This window comes from Sphaerodactylus townsendi, linkage group LG03, assembly GCF_021028975.2.
Source record: "Sphaerodactylus townsendi isolate TG3544 linkage group LG03, MPM_Stown_v2.3, whole genome shotgun sequence".
Classification (NCBI taxonomy): Eukaryota; Metazoa; Chordata; class Lepidosauria; order Squamata; family Sphaerodactylidae; genus Sphaerodactylus; species Sphaerodactylus townsendi.
In genome coordinates, this window is record NC_059427.1 from 148,921,146 (window position 1) to 148,948,856 (window position 27,711).

The window sequence follows — 27,711 nt, forward strand, 5'->3', positions numbered from 1 at the left end:
GCATCTGGAGATCTGCAGGTTGCAGACCCCTGCCCTAGCAGAAATGGGCGTGATTGGCACACTGTCTCATGCTCTTTAGAAGGACATGACTTTGTGTGGAAGACCTGAGTGCCAATATAAACAATATAAACAACTCTTCAACCATTAGTCATTAAAAAAAGTGTTATAATTGCAATTTGTAATCTGGTAGCTGAACACTGCATTACTGTATTACTTTTCAACCAATGAGGAAAGCCAGTTGGTCAAAATGCTACAATTCTAATCACAGAATTCATTTGACCCTCTGTTTTTCCACTCTCAAAATACCAGCTATGAACCCAGCTTTCCAAGGATCTGCAAGCCTTCAGAAATCTGATGCAAAGGTAATTGACAACATCTGAAAATTGCTCTTCTGCTCTTTCTTGGGATGATAGCTAAGGCAATGAAATCCAGTTGGGTGGAGTTCTGGAGCTATGTTCTCCTCTAAAGGAGAATCCGGGTATTACACCTCTTTGCACAATTCAGTGGGTAGCCCATATTGTCTGAAGGACCCTAACAACATACATGTCACATGAGGAAGACCCCCTGGTAAAATCTTGTGCAAGGATGTCTGGCTGAAGGGTGAGGGAAGACCTTTCCCTGACTAAGATCTTCGAGCACTGTGGCCAGTGAAGGTCAAATTCAGCCTGAGGCACCTTCACAGTCCAATGTAACTCACTGGTAAGTGAGCAATCGAGGAACAATGAAGCACTTCAAACCATTAAAAAAAGGTTTATTACACCCAATTTCACAACAGAGATCACATTGTTGCACTTGGCAAATCTTTCAGCCCCATCACCACCCAACTAACCCAAAAGAAGAAACCAGGTTATATGCAGGTCTGCTTGCTTTAGCTTCTGTTCTCTCTGAAGTCTGCCGGAAGACCTTGGAGTGGAGAAGCAATGAGAATCCACCACGCTGCGATGCTCAGGTCTTATAGTGTGGTCCTCTCCTACCCCTGTGCAAGCAGACTCTTAAGGGGAACTGTTGAAAACCCCAGGTATGCAAAGACTGTGGTCATAATCTCATTTCCCCATTTTTTTTGATAATTTATGGCACACCCTCCTCCAACAAAGTATTCCCTCAGTGCTTTCCTGCCCGTCTGCAGATGAAGTCTCTCCCCCTCCCCACCCCCGCCTTCTTACTGTCAAGGAGGCGTGTTTAATGGGACAAGTTGCTGCAAGGCCTATCAGACTGCCTTGAATGTCTTGCCAGGTTTTTTCCCCCCAAGCGCATAAAAGGGGAGATTTCCCGCTCCTTCAGATCAGAGGGGTTTTGCCTCCTTCAGTCTCTGCTCTTTCCCTGAAGCTCTGCTTGTAGCTGAAACCTTTCCTTGCATTTTTTCCCCTTCTCTCTGAACACCACCACCACCACCATGAGTCGTATCTCCTATAGAACATCCTCTGGAGGAGGCAACCGGGGCTTCTCCTCTGGTTCTGCCATCGTTGGTGGTGGCGGCAGCGGGAGATCAAGTTTTAGCTCGTTCTCTGTGGCTCGGACTGGAAGCGCTCGAGTTGGAGGAGGTGGTGGGGGATATGGAGCCGGTGGTGGCTTTGGCAGTCGCAGCATGTACAACCTAGGTGCAAACAGACGCATCTCCTATGGTGGAGGTTACCGAGCAGGTTATGGTGGCGGATACGGCGCCGGTGGAGGGGCTGGCTATGGTTTTGGTGGCGGAGCAGGTGGAGCAGGTGGCGTGGGCTTTGGTTTTGGATCAGGGTTCGGAGGTCCCGGAGCTGGGTTTGCAGTCGCATCTCCGTGTTTTGGTGGAAGAGGCGGACCAGGGTTTCCTGTTGTCCCACCTGGTGGCATCCAAGAGGTGACCATCAACCAGAATCTCCTGCAACCACTGCACCTGGAGATTGACCCAGAGATTCAGAAAGTACGCACCCAAGAGAGGGAGCAGATCAAGACACTCAACAACAAATTTGCTTCCTTCATTGACAAGGTGAGTAGACAAATGCCTTCTTGAATATTCTGAGCTTTACCAAATCTGCATGGACCCACTGGACAGTCAGTCCCTCCTTCCTCTTCCCTTTGTGATAATTTACAACATGCAAAAAGCGCTTGCTCCTGCTGGATGCTGCATCAGACGTAGGCATAGGTAAGAATGCACCACCAGTCCTTTTCTTCCTCCCTGAAATTGGTGATGTACCTGCAACTGTTATGTCATGTTAGTCTTTGTGGCAAGGTTGGCTGTGTAACATTCCGACATAATGTCTCATGACTCCATGGCAGAGCATCTCCTTTGCCTGCAGAAGGTACTGGGTTCAGTCCTCAGCATCTCTGCCTCTAAAATGTTCTGGTAGTAAGAGATAGGATTAAAAAAAATCTCTGCTGGGGAGACCCATTGACCGAATGGCCAATGCTGATCTTGATACATTAATGATCTGGCTCAGCCTAAGGCAGTCTGGAAAACGAGTGGCTTCCAGCAATATAGAAATGAACATCCTTGTATTTTGGTATAATGCAGTGATGACGAACCTATGACACGGGTGCCAGAGGTGGCACTCAGAGCCCTCTCTGTGGGCACGCACAAACAGAGTCACCTCCACACACACACACACACACACATATCTAGGCTGGCCTGGGCCACTGAGCTCGATTATTAGCATTAAACCTAAGACCTAATTTTGGGGAAGTAGTGTAGGTAACCCTGTTAAGCACTGTTAAACCCCACTGATATTCATGCAAAGAAGAAAAGTGTGATCCTTTACCTGGGAGAAAGCTCGGTTGCCGGCAATGGGGCTTTCTTCTGAGTAAACCCTCCTAGGGTTGTGATTCACCCATTGGAAGAGTTGCATGATTGGTAACGAAACCGAAACACCCAGCTACCACTTAAACTTACTTACTTCCAAGTAATGCTTGCGCTTGGAGACAACAATTTTTTGTTAACTGAAAGCACAAAACCATTTAGGGTAAATGGTACGTGTTGGCACTTTGCAATAAATAAATGGGTTTTCGGTTGCAATTTGGGCACTCGGTTTCGAAAAGGTTCGCCATCACTGGTATAATGGATGACACACAAGTCACCACATGGGCAGAAATGAAGACTGGGATTAGTTCACTGCTTGTTAAATGTTGTTCAAGAATGCAAAAAAAAAAATCCCTGATATTTTCAGTAGGAATATAGAGACGAACAAACATAAAGTATGGGGATTCTCAATTAAGCGTCCTTACGAGAAAGAACAGAACACGAGAGTATGTGCGATTTTCCAACCAAGAAACAACCCATGGCAGGGAAGTAGGGATGTCTCTCCTTCAAAAAAGAGAGAAGAGAAGCCAGGAGCGGGTACTTCATTTATGAAATGCAACGAAATGTGGAAACTGCAGTTGCTTCTAAGTCTACAATCGGTGAATCAACCAAGTATGAGAATAAGAAAATTGTTTCATCCAAAAAAGGTAGACTTTTTCTGTCTCTATATCGAAGATAGAGGGTGTTCATTGTTTGTTTTAAATATACTATTAGTTAATAGTTTATTAACTAAGAAGTTTGAATGATAGAACCAGCTCCTCTTTGTGACGTAGTCGACATTCAGGGAAGCCAGTACAATGGGGTGCCTCTTCTTGGAGGAAGGGAGAAATTTTAAAATGGAATAAATAACATGCAACAGGGAGGAAGCCGTTTTAAAGAGGCATGCGTATAGCGGTCAATGTAACCTGGTGCTGGGAGGCGGCAGCTTATTTGCTGCTCCCACTGACCAAATTTGGCTGGGACTCCCGACACAGAACAGGTGGGCCTGTTAGCAAAGCGTTAAATCAGGACCCGCTTTGGACTATGTTTTGTGAAGGCTCACCGTGGCTCATTACAAAGGGAATCACTAAAATGAAGGACTTTACTTCAGTATCCCTGAGCACTTTTCAGAGCTCCACGCTACGTTCTCTCATTTTCTATATAATACTGTTCTCCTGTGATACTCTCCATGGTTTTGTCATGCATTACATGCTTTCCTCGGCCATTAGTTTTGGAAGAAGAAGAGTTTGGGATTTACATGCCCACCCTTTTTTCTCACAGCCGGGGGCTTTCGAGGTGAAGCCTGAAGCTCACTGCGCTACTCTCACCGCAAGCAATAGTCATCTTGGGCGGGGCAGGGTGGGAACAGAGAGGGTTCCGAGGAAGGATGCCCGGCAGGAACATGAGGAGTGCAGAAACACATCTGGGGTTTGCCAGATAAAGCCTCTGCTACTCGAAGGGTGGAGGAGTGGGGAATCGAAGCCGGGATTCTCCGGGTCAGAATCCAAAAGCTCTTAACCACTACTCCACACTGTAATGCATACTGCCATTAATACACATGGCAATTTACAGAGGAAGAGATGCAAAAGACAAGTCTCTGTCCCCAGGAGGTTGCAATCTAGATTGCAAATAGATGTTTGTAAATTACCTTTCAGCTGGAGATGAAAACTATGGTTGTATGGAAGAGCTGTACCATGCATTCCTCCCTCCCTCCCTCCCTCCCTCCCTCCCTCTCTCTCTGTCTTATTATAGAAGAGAAGAAGAAGAGTTTGGATTTATATCCCCCCTTTCTCTCCTGCAGGAGGCTCAAAGGGGCTGACAATCTCCTTGCCCTTCCCCCCTCACAACAAACACCCTGTGAGGTGGGAGGGGCTGAGAGAGCTCCGAGAAGCTGTGACTAGCCCAAGGTCACCCAGCTGGCGTGTGGGGGAGTGCCCAGGCTAATCTGAATTCCCCAGAGAAGCCTCCACAGCTCAGGCGGCAGAGCTGGGAATCAAACCCGGTTCCTCCAGATTAGATACAGGAGCTCTTAACCTCCTACGCCACAAACTTCAGCCAGCATCCTTTTCCTTCCAGTGGATGTGCCGTTTGTCATCCAATATTACCCACCCTTTCCCTATTCTTCCTGGCAGGTCCGATTCCTGGAACAACAGAATAAAGTCCTTGAAACCAAATGGGCGCTGTTACAAGAACAGGGAACAACTGTTCGACGAAGCAGCATGGAGCCCCTCTTTGATGTCTATGTGAATAATCTTAGGAGGCAACTTGATGGTCTACAAGGGGAACGGGGAAGACTGGACGCAGAACTGAGGAACATGCAAGATATGGTGGAAGACTTCAAGAACAAGTAAGCATCTTTGGTCTATCCTAGGATGGAGGAGATCATTCTTTTAGCATAGGTGCATTTCTTGCTGAATATACAGCCCAATTTTACTCGTGCCCCATCTAAGGTGCTCTCCCAAGTAAAACTGAATCCTTAGATAGGTACGACTGGGCATATATAAACTGGCTGGCACATTCTAGCCATCTCTAAAATGAGGGGAAAATAAACATTTTGTTGATCGGTGGAAAACCTGCCTTGTCTTGCATCCCTTTGATTTGGCAGCAAGTGAAGTGACCACCTTATTGTCTGGGGAAAAAATGAAATCTACACCTTGTCCTGCTTGAATTGATCCAGATAGACTGACCAAAGTGCTGGTCAAGTCTTGGAGGAGATCATGGCCACAATACATGCTTGGGTACTTAAAACATTACAGCAGTGTTTTCCAACCTTTTCGACATCACGGTACCCTTGACCTCACTCTTCATATCTCACGGTACCCCTGCCATCCCCCCCCCACTTCCCCTCCCAGTTCCCCGGCTTGCCACCCCCACCTTCCCCTCCCAGGGTGAAGGGAAGCACAGGGGTGGGGGGTGGGAAGGGGCTGCTGACCTTGCGGCAGGCCCTGCCCCCTGGGCCAGCTCCATATCCTTGCTAGTGCCAGTGGGAGACACTGCAAAAGTGAGGGGGGCCGGTAGCATTGCCGCGGTACCCCTGGGACACGTTCACGGCACCCCAGGGTATCACGGAATTACAGCAACAGGCATTTCTTGACTTCTGCTCCCGACACTGATTTTTGTTGTTGTTGTTGACATAGCAACCCCTGAGGGATTTTAAGGCAAGAGGCATTCAGGGGTGGTTTGCCATTGCCTGCCTCTAGGTCGTGACCCCTGGGATTCCTCGGAGGTCTCCCATTCAAATACTAACCAGGGCCAACTCTACTTAGATTCCAAGATCTGATGAGATCAGGCTTACCTGGGCTAGCCAGGACAGCACTTAAAACATTAGAGAAACAGACATTTTTTTTTAAACTTCTGCTCAAAGCGTTGCACTGCTGCACAGATATCCATGGAGCCCTCAAATGGGTAGCCCCCATCTCAGGTTAGCTCCCATTGAAAACAATGGGGATGGGGCACCCCCTTTGGGGGTCCATAACTTTGCTGCCCCTGAACCAAAAATCACAAAATTTGGGTAGTATCATCAGGGCCGTCTCTGGATGGTACCCTGAAAGTTTGGTGCCGCTAGCCTTAAAAATGCGCCCCCTGCAGGCCGTAACGTGAAAAAAACACTGAAAACATTTAAAAACACATAAACGACCCTGAAATGTTGGCGCCCCCCCACGTGACCAAATGGGGGGCGCCCGGGGACATAGGGTACCCCCTGTCCCTAGGCAGGAACGCCACTGCATGGAGGAGTCTTCCGAGCTCCTTCCTACCACTAACTATTCCACATTGTGTTGGAAGCCAGCTGCGGGGGAGCAAAATGAGTACAGGGCCAAGTGCTTACAAAGAACCTGCCAGACACAAATCCTTCCAGTCTTTTCTTCGCGTGGATGCCGGCACCACCCTGTCAGTTTGATAGGTTGAACGGCCCTGAAGTTATGAAATTTCATGAAAGCTTGCGTCTAAAGTAACAAGTCCTTTTTGCCAAGCTTAGCTACAGAAGCACGGATTACATCTGTGGCAGCAGGAGCGCTACCTGTATAAGCTTTGGCAAATATAGAGTTAGAACCGGTCAGCTGGTCTCACATAATTTATCTCCTTATTACCACCACCGTCCCACATGGCTTTTATCCTTGTAGATCCCACAAGCTCGGGTATAGATTTTTGGTGGTCAAAGGGGATCCCTCCCTCCTCCTTTTTCCCCCTGCAGAAAAGCCGGTTGGACCCAACCCCCCAGTCTTACAACAGTTGCAGCCAGTACTTGTAGGGATCTACAAGCCAGCAGGGATCTTGCAGCCAGTACTTGTAGAATAGAATAGAATAGAATCTTTATTGGCCAAGTGTGATTGGACACACAAGGAATTTGTCTCCGGTGCATATGCTCTCAGTGTACATAAAAGAAAAATACATTTGTCAAGAATCATAAGGTACAGCACATAATGATTGTCAGGGATCTTTGATCAATTTCATGGCAGCCAACGTGGGTTTGTCCCCAAGCGTACATTTGATAAGTAGCAACATTTATATACGTGTTTCTAAATATATCTTATTTGCACATTGCCTTTTAATTGTGTATCTAAAAAAATATAAGACAGGAAGCAGCCCCTGCTACTATTTTTTACTAATGCTTCTTGTGATGTACCCATACGGGCTAATGGAAATTGATCATTGGGTTCAATGTCTTCTGATTAGGATCAGTTGGTTCCAGTGACTCCTTTCTGCTAAATCTTCTTTAAGTTAAGAAAGACCTTCTCTGGTGGAAAAAGACTTAGAAGAGTTTGGATTTACATCCCCCCTTTCTCTCCTGTAGGAGACTCAAAGGGACTTACAATCTCCTTGCCCTTCCCCCCTCGCAACAAACACCCTGTGAGGTGGGTGGGACTGAGAGAGCTCCAAAAAACGGTGACTAGCCCAAGGACACCCAGCTGGCATGTGTGGGAGTGCACAGGCTAATCTGAATTCCCCAGAGAAGCCTCCGCAGCTCAGGCGGCAGAGCGGAGAATCAAACCTGGTTCCTCCAGATTAGAGTGCACCTGCCCTTAACCACTACACCGCTGCTGCTTCCACTTAGTGGAAAGGAGTCCTTGAAATTTGTTCATGAAGTAGGTAGAAATCAAAAGATAATGTAACCCAACCCCTGTCAACCACCAAACAAGGCCAATCATTTTCCAGTCCCCTCAACCCATGGAACCTTACCACAGGCCATGTACTCACTTAAAAATGATGCTTCCAGCAGAACAGATATTTCCACATTGCTGAAGCAAGTCGACTCAAGTCACATGCTATCGGTGACAGTAAATATCTCACACCTAAGAGAAACTGCTGTTGGTCAGACTGTCATGTGATCATTATGTAACCTATTTTTTTATCTCTCCATCCTTCAAAGGGTCATCAGTTTCTTCATTTTGTGCTCGCTACAATCCTAAGAGGCAGGTTAGACTGGGAGAGAAAAAATGGTTGGCTGAAAACCATCTAGTGCAGGGGTCTGCAACCTGCGGCTCTCCAGATGTTCATGGACTACAATTCCCATCAGCCCCTGCCAGCATGCCAATTGGCTGTGCTGGCAGGTGCTGATGGGAATTGTAGTCCCTGAACATCTGGAGAGCCGCAGGTTGCAGACCCCTGATCTAGTGAGCTTCCGCTCTGCCTGTGGATTTGGACCTATAGACTAGGATTTGGTCCTAGTCTTAACAGTCTAACCACTGTGGACCACTGGCTTTAATTACAGTTGCCCATGAAATCCATCCAGCAGTCCTAATGGTAGACTATGCAACATGCATGGGGTTTCTACAAGTTCTAACAATCTGGAAGTGAAATGAGATTGATTTTCAAAAGGTATACATGGAGATGAGGCATCCAATCTCCACAGACTAGTTTTCTTGGGAGAACACCCCATGAAAAGCAGACGGAAAACCAATGCACTGGTTGGAACGACTTGGCTACACGACTTGTCTCTTCTTTCTGTGATCGGTTCCTGAGTTGAAGCATACTGATGCAGTCTTGATTCTTGGTTGTTCCCACAGATATGAAGACGAGATTAACAAGCGAACAGGTGCAGAGAATGAATTTGTGGTGCTAAAGAAGGTAAGAATTAGTTTGGTAAGAATCGGCTTCTTGGTATTAGGTTAAATCAGTGGCTCAAACCCCCAGAAACGGATAGTTCTGAATTACCTGCTACTCCACAGTGTCTCCGATGTACCATGATAGCCAAATGCCTCAACTCCAAGCGCTGATTATCCTTCCACTCTCATGCTAAGCTCTGACCCCTAAACATCCCCCAAATCCCTCAGTTCTCATGTATCACAACCGCAGCTTAGAAACAAGAGCCAACCAGCATTTGGAATACTGGATTCTTCAACGGATAACATGAATGGTTGGACTTGTGTGCGTGTGTGTGTGTGTGTGTGTGTACATAGACAAGCCTTTATTGGCATTCCAAAATACAATAAAACAATAAAACAATTGTCCATAAAAAACAGATAGATACAGCAGCCATTCAGAGTCTTATCAATAGTTTAGTCCAAATGGACTCATCAAAAGTGCCATTCCTATACACCTCTCCACAGACCAGACTGAAAACCCACCAACAGAGCCCAGGCATCACAACAGCATACAGCATCAACACTCCACCACAAAACACAGAGTTTGTTAGAGTGGCACCTAACACAGAACAAGGGATAGGGGGCGAGGAAATGGGCAAACAATTGATTTGACTCCCATAGGTTGCCACAGCCTTCAGTTGTCACTCCATCTGGCAATCAATAACAAAACTACAGCATCTCTCAATGAATCACCCACAGGTTATTTGACTTTGGTTGACCGTGAACCCAAAGGTTGCTGGCAGAGGTAGGCACTGTATAACCGTAGCAAATAGTTAATGTGAGCAACATTGTTGTGTGTGTGTGTAAAGAGTTGTCAAGTTACAACTGACTTATGGCGACTCCTGCAAGAAACTTTCAAGGCAAATGAAAAACAGAAGTGGTTTCCCATTGCCTTCCTCAGCAGAGTCTTTCTTGGTGGTTTCCCTTCAAAGGCTGGTCCTACTTAGCTTCTGAGATCAGACGAGATCAGGCTATACTCTGCTGCCTTCCCTCAAGATCAGGCTATGTTGTGGGGCCGGGAAGAGGGGAAAGCACCCTTCACAATACAAATTATTTTCCCTATTCTTTTTTTTTTTTGCAGGATGTCGACAGTGCCTATATGAACAAGATTGAACTGGGAGGCAAATCAGACTCACTGAATGATGAAATCGAATTCTTGAGAGCACTATATGAAGCGGTAAGCATATTGACTGAGGGATCTCAAATCTTCTCACTAGAGCTGAAACTGACATATGAACTCAGAGCACTGAGCCAGTAATGGGTAGTCTGACTGACAGCACCTCTCAAGTGGTCAGATAGAGGTCTTCCCAGGCCTGACAACTGGATTGAGCCTGGGACATCTCACCTGCAAACCAGAGAGCTAGGTCTTTCCACCAAGTTGCTCCAGACAGTGTACACGGTTCTCTTTTCTGTCTTTGCAACTCTGCTGTGAAGCAGGTTAGGCTAAAAAGGAATGACTAGCCCAGGAGTCTGCAAACTGCGGTTCTCCAGATGTTCATGGACTACAAATCCCATCAGCCCCTGCCAATTGGCCATGCTGGGAGGGGCTGATGGGATTTGTAGTCCATGAACATCTGGAGAGCCGCAGGTTGCAGACCCCTGGACTAGCCGAAGGTCAGCCCGTGAGTTTCTTAGCAAGCAGGGATCTGAGCTCAGTCACCCTCATCTGAGCCCAATGCCGTAAAGGCTATACCACACTAGCTCTTGAGATATACTCTGTAGGACATTTCAGATCCTATTTTCCCCCCTTTGGACATGCCACATTTCTCAGTGAGTTTTCCCCTCTACACCCACCTTTCACTTAATGAGACAAATGGATGTTAAGGCAAGTTGAGACTTAGTGACATCAATTATCACATCTTGTGCAATGTAAGCCCGATCTCCTCCAGCTATTACCGGATCAAGACAAGTAAAACTGTATTTAAATAAAGCATCTTCTTTGGGACAATGTCTAGTCTGAACTTGAGGACTGCCAAGAGTGGAAAATCCACTTTCTTCCTTGGCAGGCAACCTGAGTCATATTAATCACTCCAACTGAGAAACGCTCACAATAAATTGCATCTGTTCAGTTTCACTTTACCTTTCAACCTCTGAGTTAAGTAATCATAATATTCCCCAGTAACACCATGGAGACCATGCATGGAAGATCAAGAGACATTTAAGTTTCGTCAGTGTAAGAATCTGCTTTCAAATAGCATAAAGGCTTCAGCATGGACTCCTTCCTTTGTCCAATGTATTCCATTGCATTTGAATTGAAGACTAGGTTGCGGGTTTCAGAAAGGCCAAGTTCTATAACCTGTGCCAACAACATGTGAGAAATCAAAGATTCAAAGTACAAACATTCCAAAGAAGTCTTTGACGAAGATCAAAGCAAGAGCTTGGGTTTTGGAGACCGTCCTAAAACCAAAGGGCTCCATATTATTGCAGTACAAGCAGACCTCCTTGAGCAACATCCATTTCTGAGACACAATGCAAATGTGTCAGGGGAAATGTAACCAGTGGCTGGAGATGCACATCAAAAGACAATCAGTTTAATGAGGCTTAATGAGCATTGCAGTTTGGGTGGAGATGTCTAGCTGTGCTGGCTCCATGGGTGGAAAACAGCTTCCAGCTCAAGCTCCCTCTTGTTGGGTTGGTATAGTTGTCTATATGACAACACCTGTCACTAGTTTGGACAAGTCCAATACGTTCTGTTTTTAAAGTACAATTTTGGTGTATAGTTGTTTTAAAAAAAATTTAAAATTATTTTTAAAACAATAGTGTTAACTAATAACTTCCCAAACAATCATTTCCTCCTTCTTAAAACCCCCTCCACTTTATTGTCACATTGTAGCAAAGATATGGTGACTTCAAGGAAAGAGACCAAGGTGGCTTGCCATTCCCTGCAACTGGAGTGTAGTGGTCAAGAGCAGGTGGACTCCAATCTGGAGAACTGGGTTTGATTCCCCACTCCTCCACATCAGTGGTGGACCCTTGCCTGGTGAACCAGATTTGTTTTCACACTTCTACATTCCTGCTGGGTGACCTTGGGCTAGTCACTGTTCTCTCAGAACTCTTTCAACTCCACCTACCTCACAAGGTGTCTTGTTGTGGGGAGAGGAAGGGAAGGAGTTTATAGGCATCCTTACAGGACAGAAAGGCAGAGTATAAATCATACATACATACATAAGCCCTTATTGGCATAGTCAGAAAGAGTTACATAAATCGGGAACAATTGCATGAATACATGATAGATAAAAGGCCCCACGGGGAGCACAACAAATACGTTTTACTGGGAACTCTCAACTATCTCCGCAATGAAATTGGCGATCTCTTCACAAAGACCGGGGTCCGAGTTGTTTAACAATAGAGATAACCTAGTCAGATCAGGCAGCCCAGATTGGAAGAAAAAATGTAAGTTGGTATATTTAGATCTGATGTTATCAAATCTGGTGCAGTGCAAGGGTGGTGAGTCAGAGTTTCAACCACATTGAGTTTGCAACTGCATAACCTTGAGGATTTATCTAAATTGCTGAGCCTACCCTTTAATAGGGCAGAGGGCATAACGTTAAAACGCGCAATGGTAAGGGCTCTCCTTGCGCGTGGGTTCGTTAAGGTATGAAGGTAATAGGCCATGCGTCTCTGCTCAAATGGAATTCGTAGTTGTGTTGGAGAGCAGGTTCGTTTGGCTGCTAGATGTAAATGTGCAAATTCTAGATCTAAAAGCCGATCTCTGAGCCTATTGTACGCTTCTGAATAGGACATTAGGTAGAGTGATTCAATAGGCAGGCCGATGGGAATAATATTTCTCTCGATTAGAGAAAACCAGGGGTTAGCCTGTGTGTCCTGTAGTGTCAATGAGACAAGGGAGCGTTCGGATGGCAGGTAGTGAAGGCGGAGCCAAAATCTGAAGGCTCTAAGCCAAGCTTTATGTTCCAGGGTGTTTTGCCCCAGTTCTAGACACAGGACAGCGTAAGTTTGGAGCTCCCATTATTTGGTGGAAAAACTTGGATTGGGGGACATTCAGAGGGGGGTATAAATCCAAACTCTTCATCATCATCTGGGTAGCAACCCAAGATTTCCTTGGTGGTCTTCATCCAAGTATTAACCAGGGTTGAGCCTGCTTAGCTAATGTGATCTGAGAAAACGGGGCTATCCTAGGCTATCCAGCTCAGGGCTTCAAGGTCCTCCAACCAACAAAATCAGCTCCAGAAAACGTTGAGGGCATATCCAATCTAGATGTTCATTTCCTGAGATCATTTTCAGCAATACTATTTCTGGATGTGCCTTCAGCTGCTGCTGCCCTATACACATGAATGGAGTCAAATGTTGTCTTCCCTGCAGGAATTATCTCAGATGCAGCAGCAGGTATCGGACACCTCTGTGGTGTTATCGATGGACAACAACAGAAGCCTGGACCTGAACAGCATCATTGCTGAAGTCAAAGCACAGTATGAAGACATTGCGAACAGGAGCCGAAGTGAAGCGGAATCATGGTATCAGTCCAAGGTAAATAGCTACGCCAATAAATTGACCAGAGACTTCTAGTAACCACAAAAATCCCAATCAAATGAAACATAGGTTAACATATTTTGAGTGAGTGAGTGAGTGAGTGAGTGAGTGAGTGAGTGAGTGAGTGAGTGAGTGAGTGAGTGAGTGAGTGAGTGAGTGAGTGAGTGAGTGAGTGAGTGGATATAGGTATAGGACAGGGGTCCCCAAACTACGGCCCGGGGGCCAAATGTGGCCCCCTGAAGGCATTTATCCGGCCCACCATGCATGGCGGCGATGGCTCCATTCATGTGCAGTGGAGGCTCGAGGGAGAGGAGGAACCGGCCCCAACGGCCGTTGATTGCAGTTACATGATGGCACCCCCAAATCTCCATGCATTTTCTGACCCAGAGTTGGAAACCTTACATGTGGCAATGCCTGCTCCGCCCTTCCCTCTCAGCTACTCCATGTGTTGCTCTCAGGCTTTCTGTTCCGCCTCACTCCCATTGGCATCAGCCAGGCTGGCGAATCGCTTGCTGGCTGCTAGGGAGGAAAGAACCCAGGAAGATACCTGATCCTGGGTTAGATGGAATGCTTCATTGGGAAAGTTCTGCTTTTTTTTTTTACAGGGGAAGGTATTCCCCAGCCTCCCCAACAATATTTGGAGCCCACCCTGTACTTGACATACTTTGGTCACTGTTCTAAAAATAGACCATGACAGAAAGGCTGAAAGGTGAAATCAAACATTTTACAATCATTTGTGCATAGGAATTTGGTCATAGTTTTTTTTTAGTCCGGCCCTCCAACAGTCTGAGGGACAGTGAACTGGCCCCCTGTTTAAAAAGTTTGGGGACCCCTGGTATAGGAGCTTGGACTTTTACCTGTGCTGACCTACTCAATAGGATTTCCTCAAGTAGCCACTTGAGTGGTGAACCAGTCATGACTGGATCATCTTGTCATCTGCCTTTCTCTTGCTATTCAGAACTTTCCCTACTATTAGACGGAACGAAATGGCTGGCTCAGGCAGGAGGCATAGGCCCCTTCCGCACATGCACAAAAAATGCACTTTCAATCCACTTTCAATCCACTTTGCAACTGGATTTCACCGTGCAGGATTGCAAAATCCACTTGCAAACAGTTGTGAAAGTGGATTGAAAGTGCACTTATTTTGCAGGTGTGGAAGGGACCATAAGGGTGTCATTAACTTGCTGCTCTTTAACATATTTCCAGCATTTTGACTGGCAGTATGTGTGTGGGGGGGACAGTTTGATTTTCTGTTTGAGGCTGACAAATGTCTTAGCTTTGCGCTGTTGGTGCTCCTAAGGTGAGGTCAGTTTCAGGAGGTTCACCTTCTAGCAGCAACCACATCTGGGAAGAAGATTTGGCCAGAAAATCTCTAGTAGGGCCCTTAAGGCCCAATCACTGTTTATAGTGGGAAGCTTTGCTTTGCGTGGATTCCTCAGAGCTTTTGCTTATCTTGCTAGAAGTTATTTCATTTGCACTGGAATTCCTACAGGCACTCAATTGAAGCCGGCATAACGTTTCTGTGGATGGAACAAAGGTTCTGTTTTACCCTTACCCTTTTCCCATAGCAGAATTCTCAGCCTCACAAGCTGTTCCCCTGGGAATATCACTGTGAGAAGCCTTTTGGGCTACAGACAGAGGGAGGAAGTAGGAAAGTTGTAGAAGCCTTTCCATGCACAGAAATTATAGATGGGATCCAACACAGTCACTTCCAACTTCCAAACTTCCCAATTTATTTATTTATTTATTAATTATTTCATTTTTATACCGCCCTCCCCCGAAGGGCTCAGGGCGGTGTACAACATCCACAAACCATAAAAACAACATACAAAATTAAATTAAGACTTAAAATGCAGCATTCAATGATCAAAACTAATTCAGATTGAAAACAGATGGCATCCAGCTATTAAAACTCTTCTTAGAAAGAGGGACAGTGGGTCTCAGAGTGTTTCTCAGAATGTTTTGGGCCCCCACATCAGCAGCTGGTCTCCCCAAAGGCCCGGCGGGATAGCTCAGTCTTACAGGCCCTGCGGAACTCATTAAGGTCCCGCAGGGCCCGGACAGCTGGAGGGAGAGCATTCCACCAGGCAGGGGCCAGGGCCGTGAAAGCCCTGGCCCTGGTGGAGGCCAGCCGCATCATAGAGGGGGCGGGGATGACCAGCAGATTGGCCTGGAAGGCTATCTCATCTGATCTCAGGAAGAACCACTGTCCCCCTCCACATAGTAGTACATCCAACCATGAAGAGACAGCCCAGTCTTATGAGTCTTTCCAATGGAAATGTTGCCATACAGCTTCCGTCTCCTTCCTGCCTTCAGCTGCAGCAGCCTCAATGTTACCGATAAAGAAAAAGAGGCCCTGCAAAATATGTGCAGAGTGGCATATGACCATACTGATTTGTTGTTACGTGTGGGTCAAGATGACCCATGTCAAGGTGGGACATGGAGATCTTCCAGAATTACAAATGATCTCTGAATTACAGAGCTCCATCCCCCTGGATGAAATAACAGCTATGAAGAATGGACCCTAAGGTATACTATAGAGTCCAGGTGAAATGGAAGTCCTAGAGTGACATCACATCCCCACTGAGCTCCCTCCCCTCCCCAAATTGGGCCCTCCCTAGGGACCACCCCCAAGTCTCCAGAAATTTCTAAGATCAGTGTTGGAAACCTGAACCTTTGGGACTTCGGCCAATTCTGGCAGCTGGAATCAGCCAGTTATCAAGATTCCACCCCACTCAGGCATGACCAAGACGCAGAACCAAAGACGGGACCGTGTGGACAGAAATGGAAAATTCTCAGTGTTGAGGGTCATCAGAAGCAGGGAAAGGTTGTAGCAGGTGCACTAAAAGTATTGTCCCAGATAAGTGAACGCCTGCAATGCAGTTCATTGGTGAAAAGTCAAGTGTGGCATTTGGGAACACTGTACCAGTGAGACAAAACATACACTTCTCTCTGGACACTGCTCTTGGCACACAGCCATGCTTTAAGGGCTACAGTGTGTGTTTGTGCTCTGGAGGAGATGGAGACTGTGCCACCCATCACAGTGACAGTCGTTTGAGTGGGCTCTAAGAACTCACAATCAACAGTCCCCACTTCTTCCCTAATATCTTTATACCAGCTGAATTTCCTTTTCCGCATCGTGATAACCATATGTTTTGCATTCTCTGCCTGCTTGTTCCTGAACATCAGTATGAAGAGCTGCAGGTCTCGGCTGGGAGACACGGAGACGACCTCCGCAACACAAAGACAGAAATCTCAGAGCTTAACCGGGTGATCCAGAGGCTGCGAAGTGAAATAGATGCCATGAAGAAACAGGTACCGATGCTGCCTTTGTGTCTGGTTGCATTGCATGTTGCATGTGGAGGCCTAGGATGTGTGCTGGCTGATTTGTAAGCTGGACAACCCTTTCTTCCATACAGTCACAGCCATTTGTCACGGGAGCGCCAAGTGTCTTTTTTAAAGGAAACATCCCAGACACAGAGAACAGCAGCAGCTCAGAAGGCCAGGATAACCCCCTTTCACAGAGATGCTAGTTCACTGTATGAATACAGTTGCTAACATCCAGGTGACAGCTGGAGATCTTTTGCCATTACAGTTGATCTCCAGATGTCCAACATCAGTTCCCCTAGGGAACAAAATGGGAGATTTGGATGGTGGACCATATGGCAGGGGTGTCCAACTCTGGTGCTTCAGATGTTCATGGACTGTAACTGGCCATGCCAGCAGGGGCTGATGGGAATTGTAGTCCATGAACCCCTGAAGTGCCAGAGTTGGACACCCCGTCATATGGCAGTATACCCTGCTAATGTCCCTGTCCTCCCCATACCTTGCCTTCCCCCAGCTCCACACTCAGAACCTCCAGATATTTCCCAACCATCGTAATGTAGTGGTTAGGAACAGGGGGACTCAAACCTGGAGAGCCGGGTTTGAGTCCCCACTCCTCCACATGAGCAGCAGACTCTTATCTGAGAACTGGATTTGTTTTCCCGCTCCTAGTCATGAAGCCTTCTGGTTGACCGTGGGCTAGTCACAGTTCCCTCAGAACTCTCTCAGCTCCACCTACCTCACAAGGTGTCTGTTATGGGGAGAGGAAGGGAAAAGGAGTTCGTAAGCTGCCTTGACACTCCTAACAGGAGACAAAGGCAGGGTATGAACCGAAACTCCTCTTCCTCTCTTCAAGTTGGCAACCCTATATGTGAGGTCGGGGTTGCCTTGGAAAAGGAATTAAACATGCATCTCCCTGCTAGCCTAATATTGTTCAGTCAAGAAAAAGTTTCTGCCACTAATCTTTACCCACTATGTAAGAGATGCGGCTTATCAGAAAGAAGAAGAAGAAGAAGAGTTTGGATTTATATCCCCCCTTTCTCTCCTGTAAGGAGACTCAAAGGGGCTGACAATCTCCTTGCCCTTCCCCCCTCCCAACAAACACCCTGTGAGGTGGGTGGGGCTGAGAGAGCTCCGAGAAGCTGTGACTAGCCCCAGGTCACCCAGCTGGCGTGTGTGGGAGAGTGTACAGGCTAATCTGAATTCCCCAGATAAGCCTCCACAGCTCAGGCGGCAGAGCTGGGAATCAAACCCGGTTCCTCCAGATTAGATACACGAGCTCTTAACCTCCTACGGCACTGCTGCTCCTATTAGAAAGCTCAATTAGAATCTGGCAGGCCCCGGCCTGAATCCCTACGATGCCGTCGAAAGTCCTCACAGGTAAAATAGAGGCTGGGAGAACAATGTTATAAGTTACTTAAGCCCTCACCGAGAAGAAAAGTGGAATGGAAAAAGTGTATCACCCTAAAACATTCTGCAGCAACGAAACCAAGCTGTAAGAGACATTACAGCGTGGTTTAATAATCTAAATCTGATTTTAATAATTTCTTCCATATCACCAAGCTGCGCCGTTTCGACTCGTCTGGAGCGCTGTGCTGATAATCACCCAGATAATATTGTTTTCATTGCATAAGCGCCAAAGGGAAGATATGCATAAGAATAGAACAAAGGACTTGTCTTTACAATACCTCCTGGGCATTGCAATTGAGATCAGGGATCTTCTCCATTTCCCCTTAGGCACCGCCCTACCAGGCAGCACATAAAAGTGATTCCCACCAAGAAACGTTCACACAAAGTAATCCAACTGATGAGATCTACCCTTCATAATTGTCTAAATGTTACTACCATCCTTTCTTTTGGGGTTGGAGGGAACTTGATAGTAGGCGTCATCTTGGTATGGAGCAGCAGTGGCGTAGGAGGTTAAGAGCTCGTGCATCTAATCTGGAGGAACCCGGTTTGATTCCCAGCTCTGCCGCCTGAGCTGTGGAGGCTTATCTGGGGAATTCAGATTAGCATGTACACTCCCGCACACGCCAGCTGGGTGACCTTGGGCTAGTCACAGCTTCTCGGAACTCTCTCAGCCCCACCCACCTCACAGGGTGTTTGTTGTGAGGGGGGAAGGGCAAGGAGATTGTAAGCCCCTTTGAGTCTCCTGCAGGAGAGAAAGGGGGGGATATAAATCCAAACTCTTCTTCTTCTATTAATTTTGTATTGAATTTTAATAATTTTTAATAATATTGTATTGAATTTTAATAATTTTAATAATATTTTAATTATATATATATATATATATATATATATATATATATATATATATATATATATATATATATATATATATTAGAGCCTGTATTAACTATGTGACAGATTTCATCTGATATATGCGCTCTATTTATACGCTGTTCACCGCCCTGAGCCCTTCGGGGGAGGGCGGTTTATAAACCTAATAAATAAATAAATATAAATAAATAAATAAATAAATGTTCCCTAATGTCAGCATAGGCAATGCGAAAGACAAAGAATGAACATCGTTCTTATACACTCAACAGACCTTCCTTTGCTCAACAGTTCTACTGAAAGACTATAGCTCTAACAAAACTGTAGCTCAAGTCTATAGCTCTAACAAAAAATGGCCAATGTATTGTCGAAGGCTTTCACGGCCGGAATCACTTGGGTGCTGTGTGGTTTCCGGGCTGTATGGCCGTGTTCTAGCAGCATTCTCTCCTGACGTTTCGCCTGCATCTGTGGCTGGCATCTTCAGAGGATCCACAGATGCAGGCGAAACGTCAGGAGAGAATGCTGCTAGAACACGGCCATACAGCCCGGAAACCACACAGCACCCAAAAAAAAAAAAATGGCCAGCTCACTCAATCTGTACCAGAGATACACAACAAGGCTGTGTAATTCACTTCCTCTTCTGTTTAATCTTTGTTTAAGCAATATATTGTACTGGGAAAAAAGATTATCTCTTTTCTGCAAAATTAGCTGACTCTAAAAGCCAAGCCACGCCTGGATCTACATTTTTTTTAAAGGGGGGGGGGGGCAAAAGTACAAAATAAAATCCCCTATATTATATACTTCTATAATCAACAACTCTTTCAAACGATAGAATAACTTCTGTTGACCTCTATGAATTGTTAATGAATAATTACACATATACGTTATTTTATCTATCATGTTTGAATATTCCCTCAATCCTTCCCACCAATAAAAACCCAACTTAATCAGAAAGTTTTTCAGCCAAGCCTCTTCCCAGACTTTTTTTTTTATCCAGCACAAATAATTTTGACATGGGAACACACCAAACACTTGGGGGTCTATGCAGTGGTGGGATTCGGCAGGTTCACACCACTTTGGCAGAACCGGTTGTTAAAATGGTGCTTGTAAAACAACCAGGTGTTAAATTATTTGAATCCCACCACTGGTATTTGATGAACTGGATTTGTTTCTCTGCTCCTACACATTTTATTTTTTTTAATTTTTATTTATTTATGGGATTTCTATACCGCCCAATCCCCAAAGGGCTCTGGGCGGTGTACAACATGGATTCCATATACAGTATACAAACAAAACCCCATTAAATTAAAATGTAAGTTTAAAAGTTTAAATATTTAAAACGCAGCAGTAATTCAGTAAAATGGCGTCAGCAATACCCCAGATTAAACCCTCCCAAAAAAGGGGGAACAAGACAGTACTGATAAAAGTGGGTCCCCTAGATGACAGGGGGACTCCGAAAACTGGAGGAATAGAGTAGAAGGGGCACCTAATCAGCGGCTGGGCACTCCAAAAGCCCGGTGGAACAACTCAGTCTTACAGGCCCTGCGGAATTCACCAAGATCCCGCAGGGCCCGGACAGCTGGAGGGAGAGTGTTCCACCAGGCAGGGGCCAAGGCAGAAAAGGCCCTGGCCCGAGTGGAGGCCAGCCACCTCCGGGTCACAGCTCTCTCAGCTCCGGGTCACAGCCTGCCGGGTCACAGCTCTCTCAGAACTCTCTCAGCCTCACCTAACTCACAAGGTGTCTGTTGTGGGGAGAGGTCACCAGCAGGCTGAAGCCAACCCATAGGCACCAATGCTATTTTCAATTAGAATTTAGCAGTTTCAAAATTGCAACGAGGACTTGCTTCTGATCAGGCCTATGGCACAGTGGTACCGTATGATCTGGTCATTTCCTCACCCCCCCCCCCCCGTCCTCCTCTGCTATTGCCAAAATAGTAAAGGGGGGGGCTGTTGGAAATGACGATAAAATTCAAGTTAAGAGCAAGGAATGTATACATTGGGAAAATCCAACTGCATTTTTTTCTAAATGTGGTTTCATGTTCTTCCCCACACCGTGTAACCAGGTTTTATCTGATAATATCAGAGACAATATAACTCTGGTTGTACAAATGCCGCAGGGCATCTACGCAACAGACTTCAACAAACCACAATTACTCGCTTTACAATGTCTCTCAGGCACTGCAGATGAAATCTGGGTTCTCCTCCTCCACTTTTCCCTTTGTAATGCCAGACAAGCAATATGTAAAATGGAGCACACCCTCAGAAGTTCACCCGAGGAGATCCACCTTCGAATACAACCAAGTCTCAGAATATTAATGCAATATTAATTGCCTTTAACATCACCGTAAGCAATACAGAAGGCATGAAATGCTGACACTGAGAAAAAACGGCTTCCAATATAATATTGGCTTCTGGAATAATTCCCATGGAATTATCCATGCCAAAATAAGAACATAAGAACATAAGAACTAGCCTGCTGGATCAGACCAGAGTTCATCTAGTCCAGCACTCTGCTACTCGCAGTGGCCCACCAGGTGCCATGGGAGCTCATGTGCATTCTTTTGAGCCAGAAACAGTGCGCAGTAAGAGACTTGTGCTAGTGTGGCAGTGGGGCAAAGTGGGAGAACATACTTGATCCCACTGCATGGGAAGATCTACTTTCTGTGTATGCCGCTCAGTATGGATCCTGCTGAATCTGAGAGAAACTCAGCAGTCCATACAAACAGGGCAGTGATTTCCCTGGGCCATGTAACTTATTTGAATCTACCTGGTGGTGATGGCCACTAACCTGGATAGCTTTAAAAGGGGCTTGGACAGATTTATGGAGGAGAAGTCGATTTATGGCTACCAATCTGGATCCTCCTTGATCTGAGATTGCAAATGCCTCAACAGACCAGGTGATCGGGAGCAACAGCCGCAGAAGGCCATTGCGTTCACATCCTACATGTGAGCTCCCCAAGGCACCTGGTGGGCCACTGCGAGTAGCAGAGAGCTGGACTAGATGGACTTTGGTCTGATCCAGCTGGCTTGTTCTTATGTTCTTATGTTCTTATGTTTACCTCATGCTGAGTCAGACAATTGATCTATGACTGGCAGCCGCTCTCCGGGGTCTCAGACAGAAGTCTTTCAACATCACCTGTTACCTGATTCTGGTTAACTGGTGATGTTGGATGAAGCTTGGGACCTTTGGCATGCAAACAGGTGCTCTGCCACAAAGCCACAACCCCACCCCTGAGGAGAAATGCAAGGTAATGCAACCCAAGTGCCTCTGTGCAGGTTAGATGGAGCTGCTTTCTTATTGGAGCCATTACGTAGCGGCAAATGCCCGTACAATGTCTGTGCCTCTGTATCAACTTTGGATTTTTCTCCTGGGATTGTCTTTGATGGATGGGAAGAAAGCATTCTTCATATTCATGTGCTTCCTATTGCAGCCGTTTTATTAATTCATTTATTTACTTCATTGATATACTCTCTTTCTCAAAAGAGAAAGCTCCTCTTCCAGGACCAGCAGTGCCGTAATGGTTAAGAGCAGGTGCACTCTAATCAGGAGAACTGGGTTTGAGTCCCCGCTCTGCCACCTGAGCTGTGGAGGCTTGAATGGAGAATTAGATTAGCCTGTGCACTCCCACACACGCCAGCTGGGTGACCTTGGGCGAGTCACAGGTCTTTGGAGCTCTTCCAGCCCCACCCACCTCACAGGGTGTTTGTGGAGGGGAGGGGAGGGAAAGGAGATTGTAAGCCCCTTTGAGTCTCCTTACAGGAAAGAGGGTTATAAATCCCAACTCTTCTTCTTCCTCCTCCTTTTTATCCTCACAACCACCCTGTGAGGTAGGTAGGCTGGGAGGGTGTGACTGGCCCACATTTTCATAGCAGGGAAGGGGTCAAACCCGAATCTCCCAGATCCTATTTTGATGTTCTAATCCTTAGATTCCCAGCCTGATAAATAGGAATTCACAATTCTTATCAGTTCTGTCAGCATGGCCAATTGGCCATGCTGGTAGGGGCTGATGGGAATTGTAGTTCCTGAACATCTGGAGAGCCGCAGGTTCCCTACCCCTGTTCTAACCACTACACCACATCAGTGCATGCCTCCACTGGCTCCATTCTGAATGTATTCCAGAGGTCCTGAAGTCAAAATTAAGCAGGAACCCCCGCAAAGAATTCAGCTGATATCATTTGGCAGAGTTGGGGGGAAAGAATCTTGATTTTTTTTCAGAAGACAACACATCTGTCTGAACGTTGAATAACACCGGCTACTTAATGAAAGGACAAGAATCACTCCATTCACTGTTTCCATTTGCTCCTGATCGTTGTGGGTGAAAAGGGAATATACCAAATTGTGTATTCTGTTAGCTTAAAGGGAATTATTCACATCATTCTTCACAGTTCTTTTCAATTCAATGTATTACAGTCAAAGACCAGCAAATTCTATACACATTCTCTCAACCTTGTAATTCCCAGCGTAACTGTAATATATGATATACACTTAAATCAACACTGAGCCTTAATTTGTTTCACTTATCCAATCCATAACTTAGCGTTAAAATAAATCCAATCCATAACTTAGCGTTTTCAAGTCAAAATTATTCATATGTGCGTGGGCTTGCCTACTTATTGGCCTTCGGCTCATTATTCACAGCAATTTATCCAACCCACAGGAGATATTTAAGATGGAGCTAGTCCACCAGGTGAATGGTTGAAGCAGCAATGGTTTCCCTTCAAATTATCTCCCTCTCTCCTGCCTTTCTTCCCCTCCTTTTCACAATTGACGAGAATGTATTTGTTATTTAATAGGATATTTTAGTTGCCATCTGAGGTTTTAGTATGAGGGCAGGGGTTGTTTTCAATTTGAAATTTTATTGTATTCAATTCTGTCAGAAGTCACCCCGAGCCCACAAGGGGAAGGGCAGCGTGCCAACGTAATAGATCAATTATTGCACTGGGACAGGGAAAAGATCAGACTGTGACAAAACTGTCGAAACCTCTTCATTTGTTGCATTAAGTCCTTTGCCCTGGTTTGTAGTGTGCCAATCTCCAGTCAGCTATTGCCGAGGCTGAGGATCGTGGAGAACTCGCCATGAAGGACGCCAGGCAGAAACTGAATGAGTTGGAGGAAGCTTTGCAGAAGTGCAAGCAAGAACTTGCACGGCAACTCAAGGAATACCAAGAACTGATGAATGTCAAGCTGGCCCTGGATATTGAAATTGCCACCTACAGGAAGCTTCTAGAAGGAGAGGAGAGCAGGTTGGTGGAGACTCAAGGTGGAAAAGCAATCTTGCGAAAAACAATCTTGGTAGTTTCACTGGCGCTGAGCCCGTAACCTATCAAACCGTTTCTTTTTACATTCCCCAACCCACAAATCTTTAGTTAATTTGTTTTCCTTCTCCAGAACTTCACTTTTCTCTCTCCTCTGCTATCTAATTAGTCTTTCTACTCTACTGTATTTTCCCCTGGTCTTTCTTTACTGTCATTTGTGTAATTTTATACTTCATGTGGGACAAAAGGCGGCATAGTATAGCCCGATCTCATCAGATTTTGGAAGGGAGTCCATGAAAGAAAGGAGACCCAACACTTGAAAGGGAGACCACCAAGGAAGGCTCTCCAGAGGAAGGCAATGGCAAACCACCTTTGCTTCTCACACTGTGAAAGCCCCTTGCTGGGGTCGCCATAAGTCAGCTGTGACTTGATGGCACTTCGTGCACACATACTTTATATACTTTATCATTTCTTAAAGGATCAGAATGAAGGCCCTCATTCAACTGTGCACACAAGGTATCCTTTGTGCTGATCAGTAAAGATTTTGGGAGGGGTCCTGGGCCTAGCTCTTCCACTGTTACCTATCAAAACAACTGATTACTACTTTTCCAGCAAGGATTCCTGTGTGCAACCCGTCACACAAGATTGGGCAGAGAAACCTTCATGCAAAGCATCTGATTGCGTGTACAATTCTTCTTTTGGGGACTTGCATGTAGAAGCCCATTGATATAGATATGACTTTAGCCAGATTAAAACAAAGATGCTTTTAAAAAGGAAGTTTAAGAAAGGAGATTCACCTTAATTGGTGATGGAGAAGGTATAGGTAATCCCTTTTGCCTGAGAAAAAAAAAAGAACACTTCTGGCTTCAAAATAGATTCTTGTTTACATTAAACAGACCACTATTCTAAAGGATTTTCTTTCTTTCCACTACCAGATTGTTTGGTGAAGGCGTTGGAAACGTGAGCGTCTGTAAGTAGCAATTCTCTGTTTTGGATTGGTTTTTTAAAAAAAAAATGTAAAGGAATTTCTAAAACTGATTATTCTTGTCAAGGAACTGAGGAAACTTAACTTTTAAATGCATGTTTTCCAGCTGTGGTCAGCAGTTCTACTGGAGTCGGCTACGGTGGCGGAAGCGGCCTTGGTATGGGAGGAGGACACGGCATTGGTTTCGGTGGCGGCAGCGGCGGCTACGGTGGCGGCAGCGGCGGCTACAGCATAGGAGGCGGAAGCGGGTTCAGCTCTGGGGCTGGTTATGGGAGTGGTGTCAGTTTGGGAGGCGGGAGCAGTTATAGCACTGGAGGGGGCCGCGTCTCCTCTGGGGGTGGAGGTGGAGGAAGCTCCAGTGTGAAAATTGTATCGAAAACCACTTCGACCAAGAAAGCAGTCTATTAAAGGTTGACCACTTCCCACCCCCAATGGGAGCACACGGCCATTTACAAGTGAAACTCCCCAATCCAGGTGTAAATAGCTCGGCAAAGTTCTTCCCCTCTGATCTTTCGCCTTTTCCATATGAAGCTGGAGTCATCGCATGAATCCAGATGTTTGACCCCTGGTCTACTGAGAGCTTTCTATGGGCAGAATCAGATTTACAGATGTGTATTGGCCATACCCAGTTATGTATAGGAGGATAAACAACCACATCATGTTAACCATGTTTACTGTTCTTTAAAGACAGATCTAGGACACGAAACAAGAGCTCTATACATCAGGGAGAGAAAAATAAAGGCACATATCTGGGGAAAAAACATTTTGTTAGAATGGGTTCTCCACGCAAATTGTTTTATAGCTTCGCAAAGCTTGACCCAAGAACAGTACATGATCCAGTGGCTTGGATCCAGACTAAATTTTCCATCAGAAGAAAAATCCTCCTGTCTTCCCCCTGTCCTGCTGTAGCCCACTGATCTCTGCAAAATGGTGCTACTTGGGAATAGCCCCCCTCCCCTCCCCCAAGGAACATCACACCCTTGTTTGAGTGAGAAGGGAAAAGCAGTGGAAATTGCCAGTTTAGTCTAGATCTAACCCAATCTGTGAACAAACCATTCAATCTACCCCTTTTAACAAGCCCTTGTACTTACGTAGAGGACTTCTCCAAGGGGTAATATGGAGTTATTTTTCCAGTCTTCCACAACTAGCAAGTCGCTGCTACTGTCTCCCTTTGGTCAAGGATACAGCATATTCCTAGATATCCTGTTCCACCAGGCAGAAGATAAAGAGGAATTTACCGCCGTCTTCTAGCTGAATTACAGTGCAAACCTAAACAGACTTGTACCCTTCTAAGTCAGTTGCAGTCTGTGAGTTTTGAAAAGTGTAACTGAGTGTTTAGGACTGAGTGGTCAGTTTCTCTAAAACCCAGCTACTTGATAACATCTTCTCTATCTGATCAACAGCTGTATGTCATGACAAAGAGGATCTAGCTTGCTGGTTTCTCTGTGACTGGAAAATAACCCCGTTTTCAGAAAAAGCCTGATCATTTACTTCTAACACATCCTTAATCCCCTTGGGTGCCAGTGGAATTTACGCTTGTACTTAAAGTTAATTTCTTTGCTGAATTAACAGCTTTCAATGCCTTCGCTTTGAAAATGGGAGTTTCCCAATTGGCAGGCTTTAAGATTTTTTCTCACTCTCAGAACGTGCTTTTGGAAACTGTTTCTCCTGTTTGGGCGTGCTTTTTGCCATTTCGTTGAAGGCTGGATCAAGCTATAGCCCCGCAAGATCAGCGTGCCCTTGCCAAAAGAAACTGTTTCTGAAACACCTGAGATAAGATCTGTTCCCATCCTGTGTTCCCGCACGCACAGGGATCGTTCCTTTCCAGTATAGGCAAAGAAAAAAAAAAGTTGGCTCTTTCTTGGAAGAGAAAGCGAATATGGAAAAGGTGACTGCTTCTGTTTACTGTTGTTTCTGAACCTTAACACTGATTTTTCTAATGCATCATACAAATGGCTTTGTCTTTCTACCATGCAAGGTTGCATGACCAATAAAGAGCAACTGTCATTTTTAAATGTGCTTTTTGTTGTCTTTCTTTCTGAAAACTGAAATCTCACGTCTGTTGCCCATTCTCCTAAAAGGTGTCTCTTAAAAGGTGTTGGATTCAGGCTTACCCATTCAGGGTATCCAACTCTTCAAGTCACATGACCTATTCTTGTAATGCACCACCTCCCCCAACACTCACACACAACATATGCAAAGAATTAGGTGGCATTGTTTCTGGTCCGACCTTGGCCATAGTACCATTTAGGAAGAACAGGGAAGATGTCTTCCTGTTATCTTCTGCATTTCAAATCACATAGGCTCATTCCGCACATGCAGAATAATGCACTTTCAAACTGCTTTCAGTGCTCTTTGAAGCTGTGCGGAATGGCAAAATCCACTTGCAAACAGTTGTGAAAGTGGTTTGAAAATGCATTATTTTGCGTGCGCGGAAGAGGCCATAGAGTTTTCCCCCCAGGAATGTCTATATTTTTTATTCTGTGCACTATTATTATAAACAGTTAAATTGGCTTGTTGCTCATTTATTTCAGCCCCCAAGA

The 27,711-nt window shown here is 45.6% G+C and overlaps 1 protein-coding gene across 1 annotated transcript; it reads left to right on the forward strand.

Annotated features, from left to right (window-relative positions):
* Positions 1 to 1,269: 1,269 nt before the first annotated feature.
* On the forward strand, positions 1,270 to 27,183 carry LOC125429093 (keratin, type II cytoskeletal 6A-like). Its single transcript, XM_048489870.1, has 9 exons — positions 1,270 to 1,966; positions 4,885 to 5,099; positions 8,758 to 8,818; positions 9,917 to 10,012; positions 13,159 to 13,323; positions 16,516 to 16,641; positions 23,951 to 24,171; positions 25,119 to 25,153; positions 25,275 to 27,183. Exons 1-9 carry the CDS (start codon positions 1,394 to 1,396, stop codon positions 25,574 to 25,576), a joined length of 1,794 nt encoding a protein of 597 aa, XP_048345827.1. The 5' UTR covers positions 1,270 to 1,393; the 3' UTR covers positions 25,577 to 27,183.
* Positions 27,184 to 27,711: the final 528 nt, after the last annotated feature.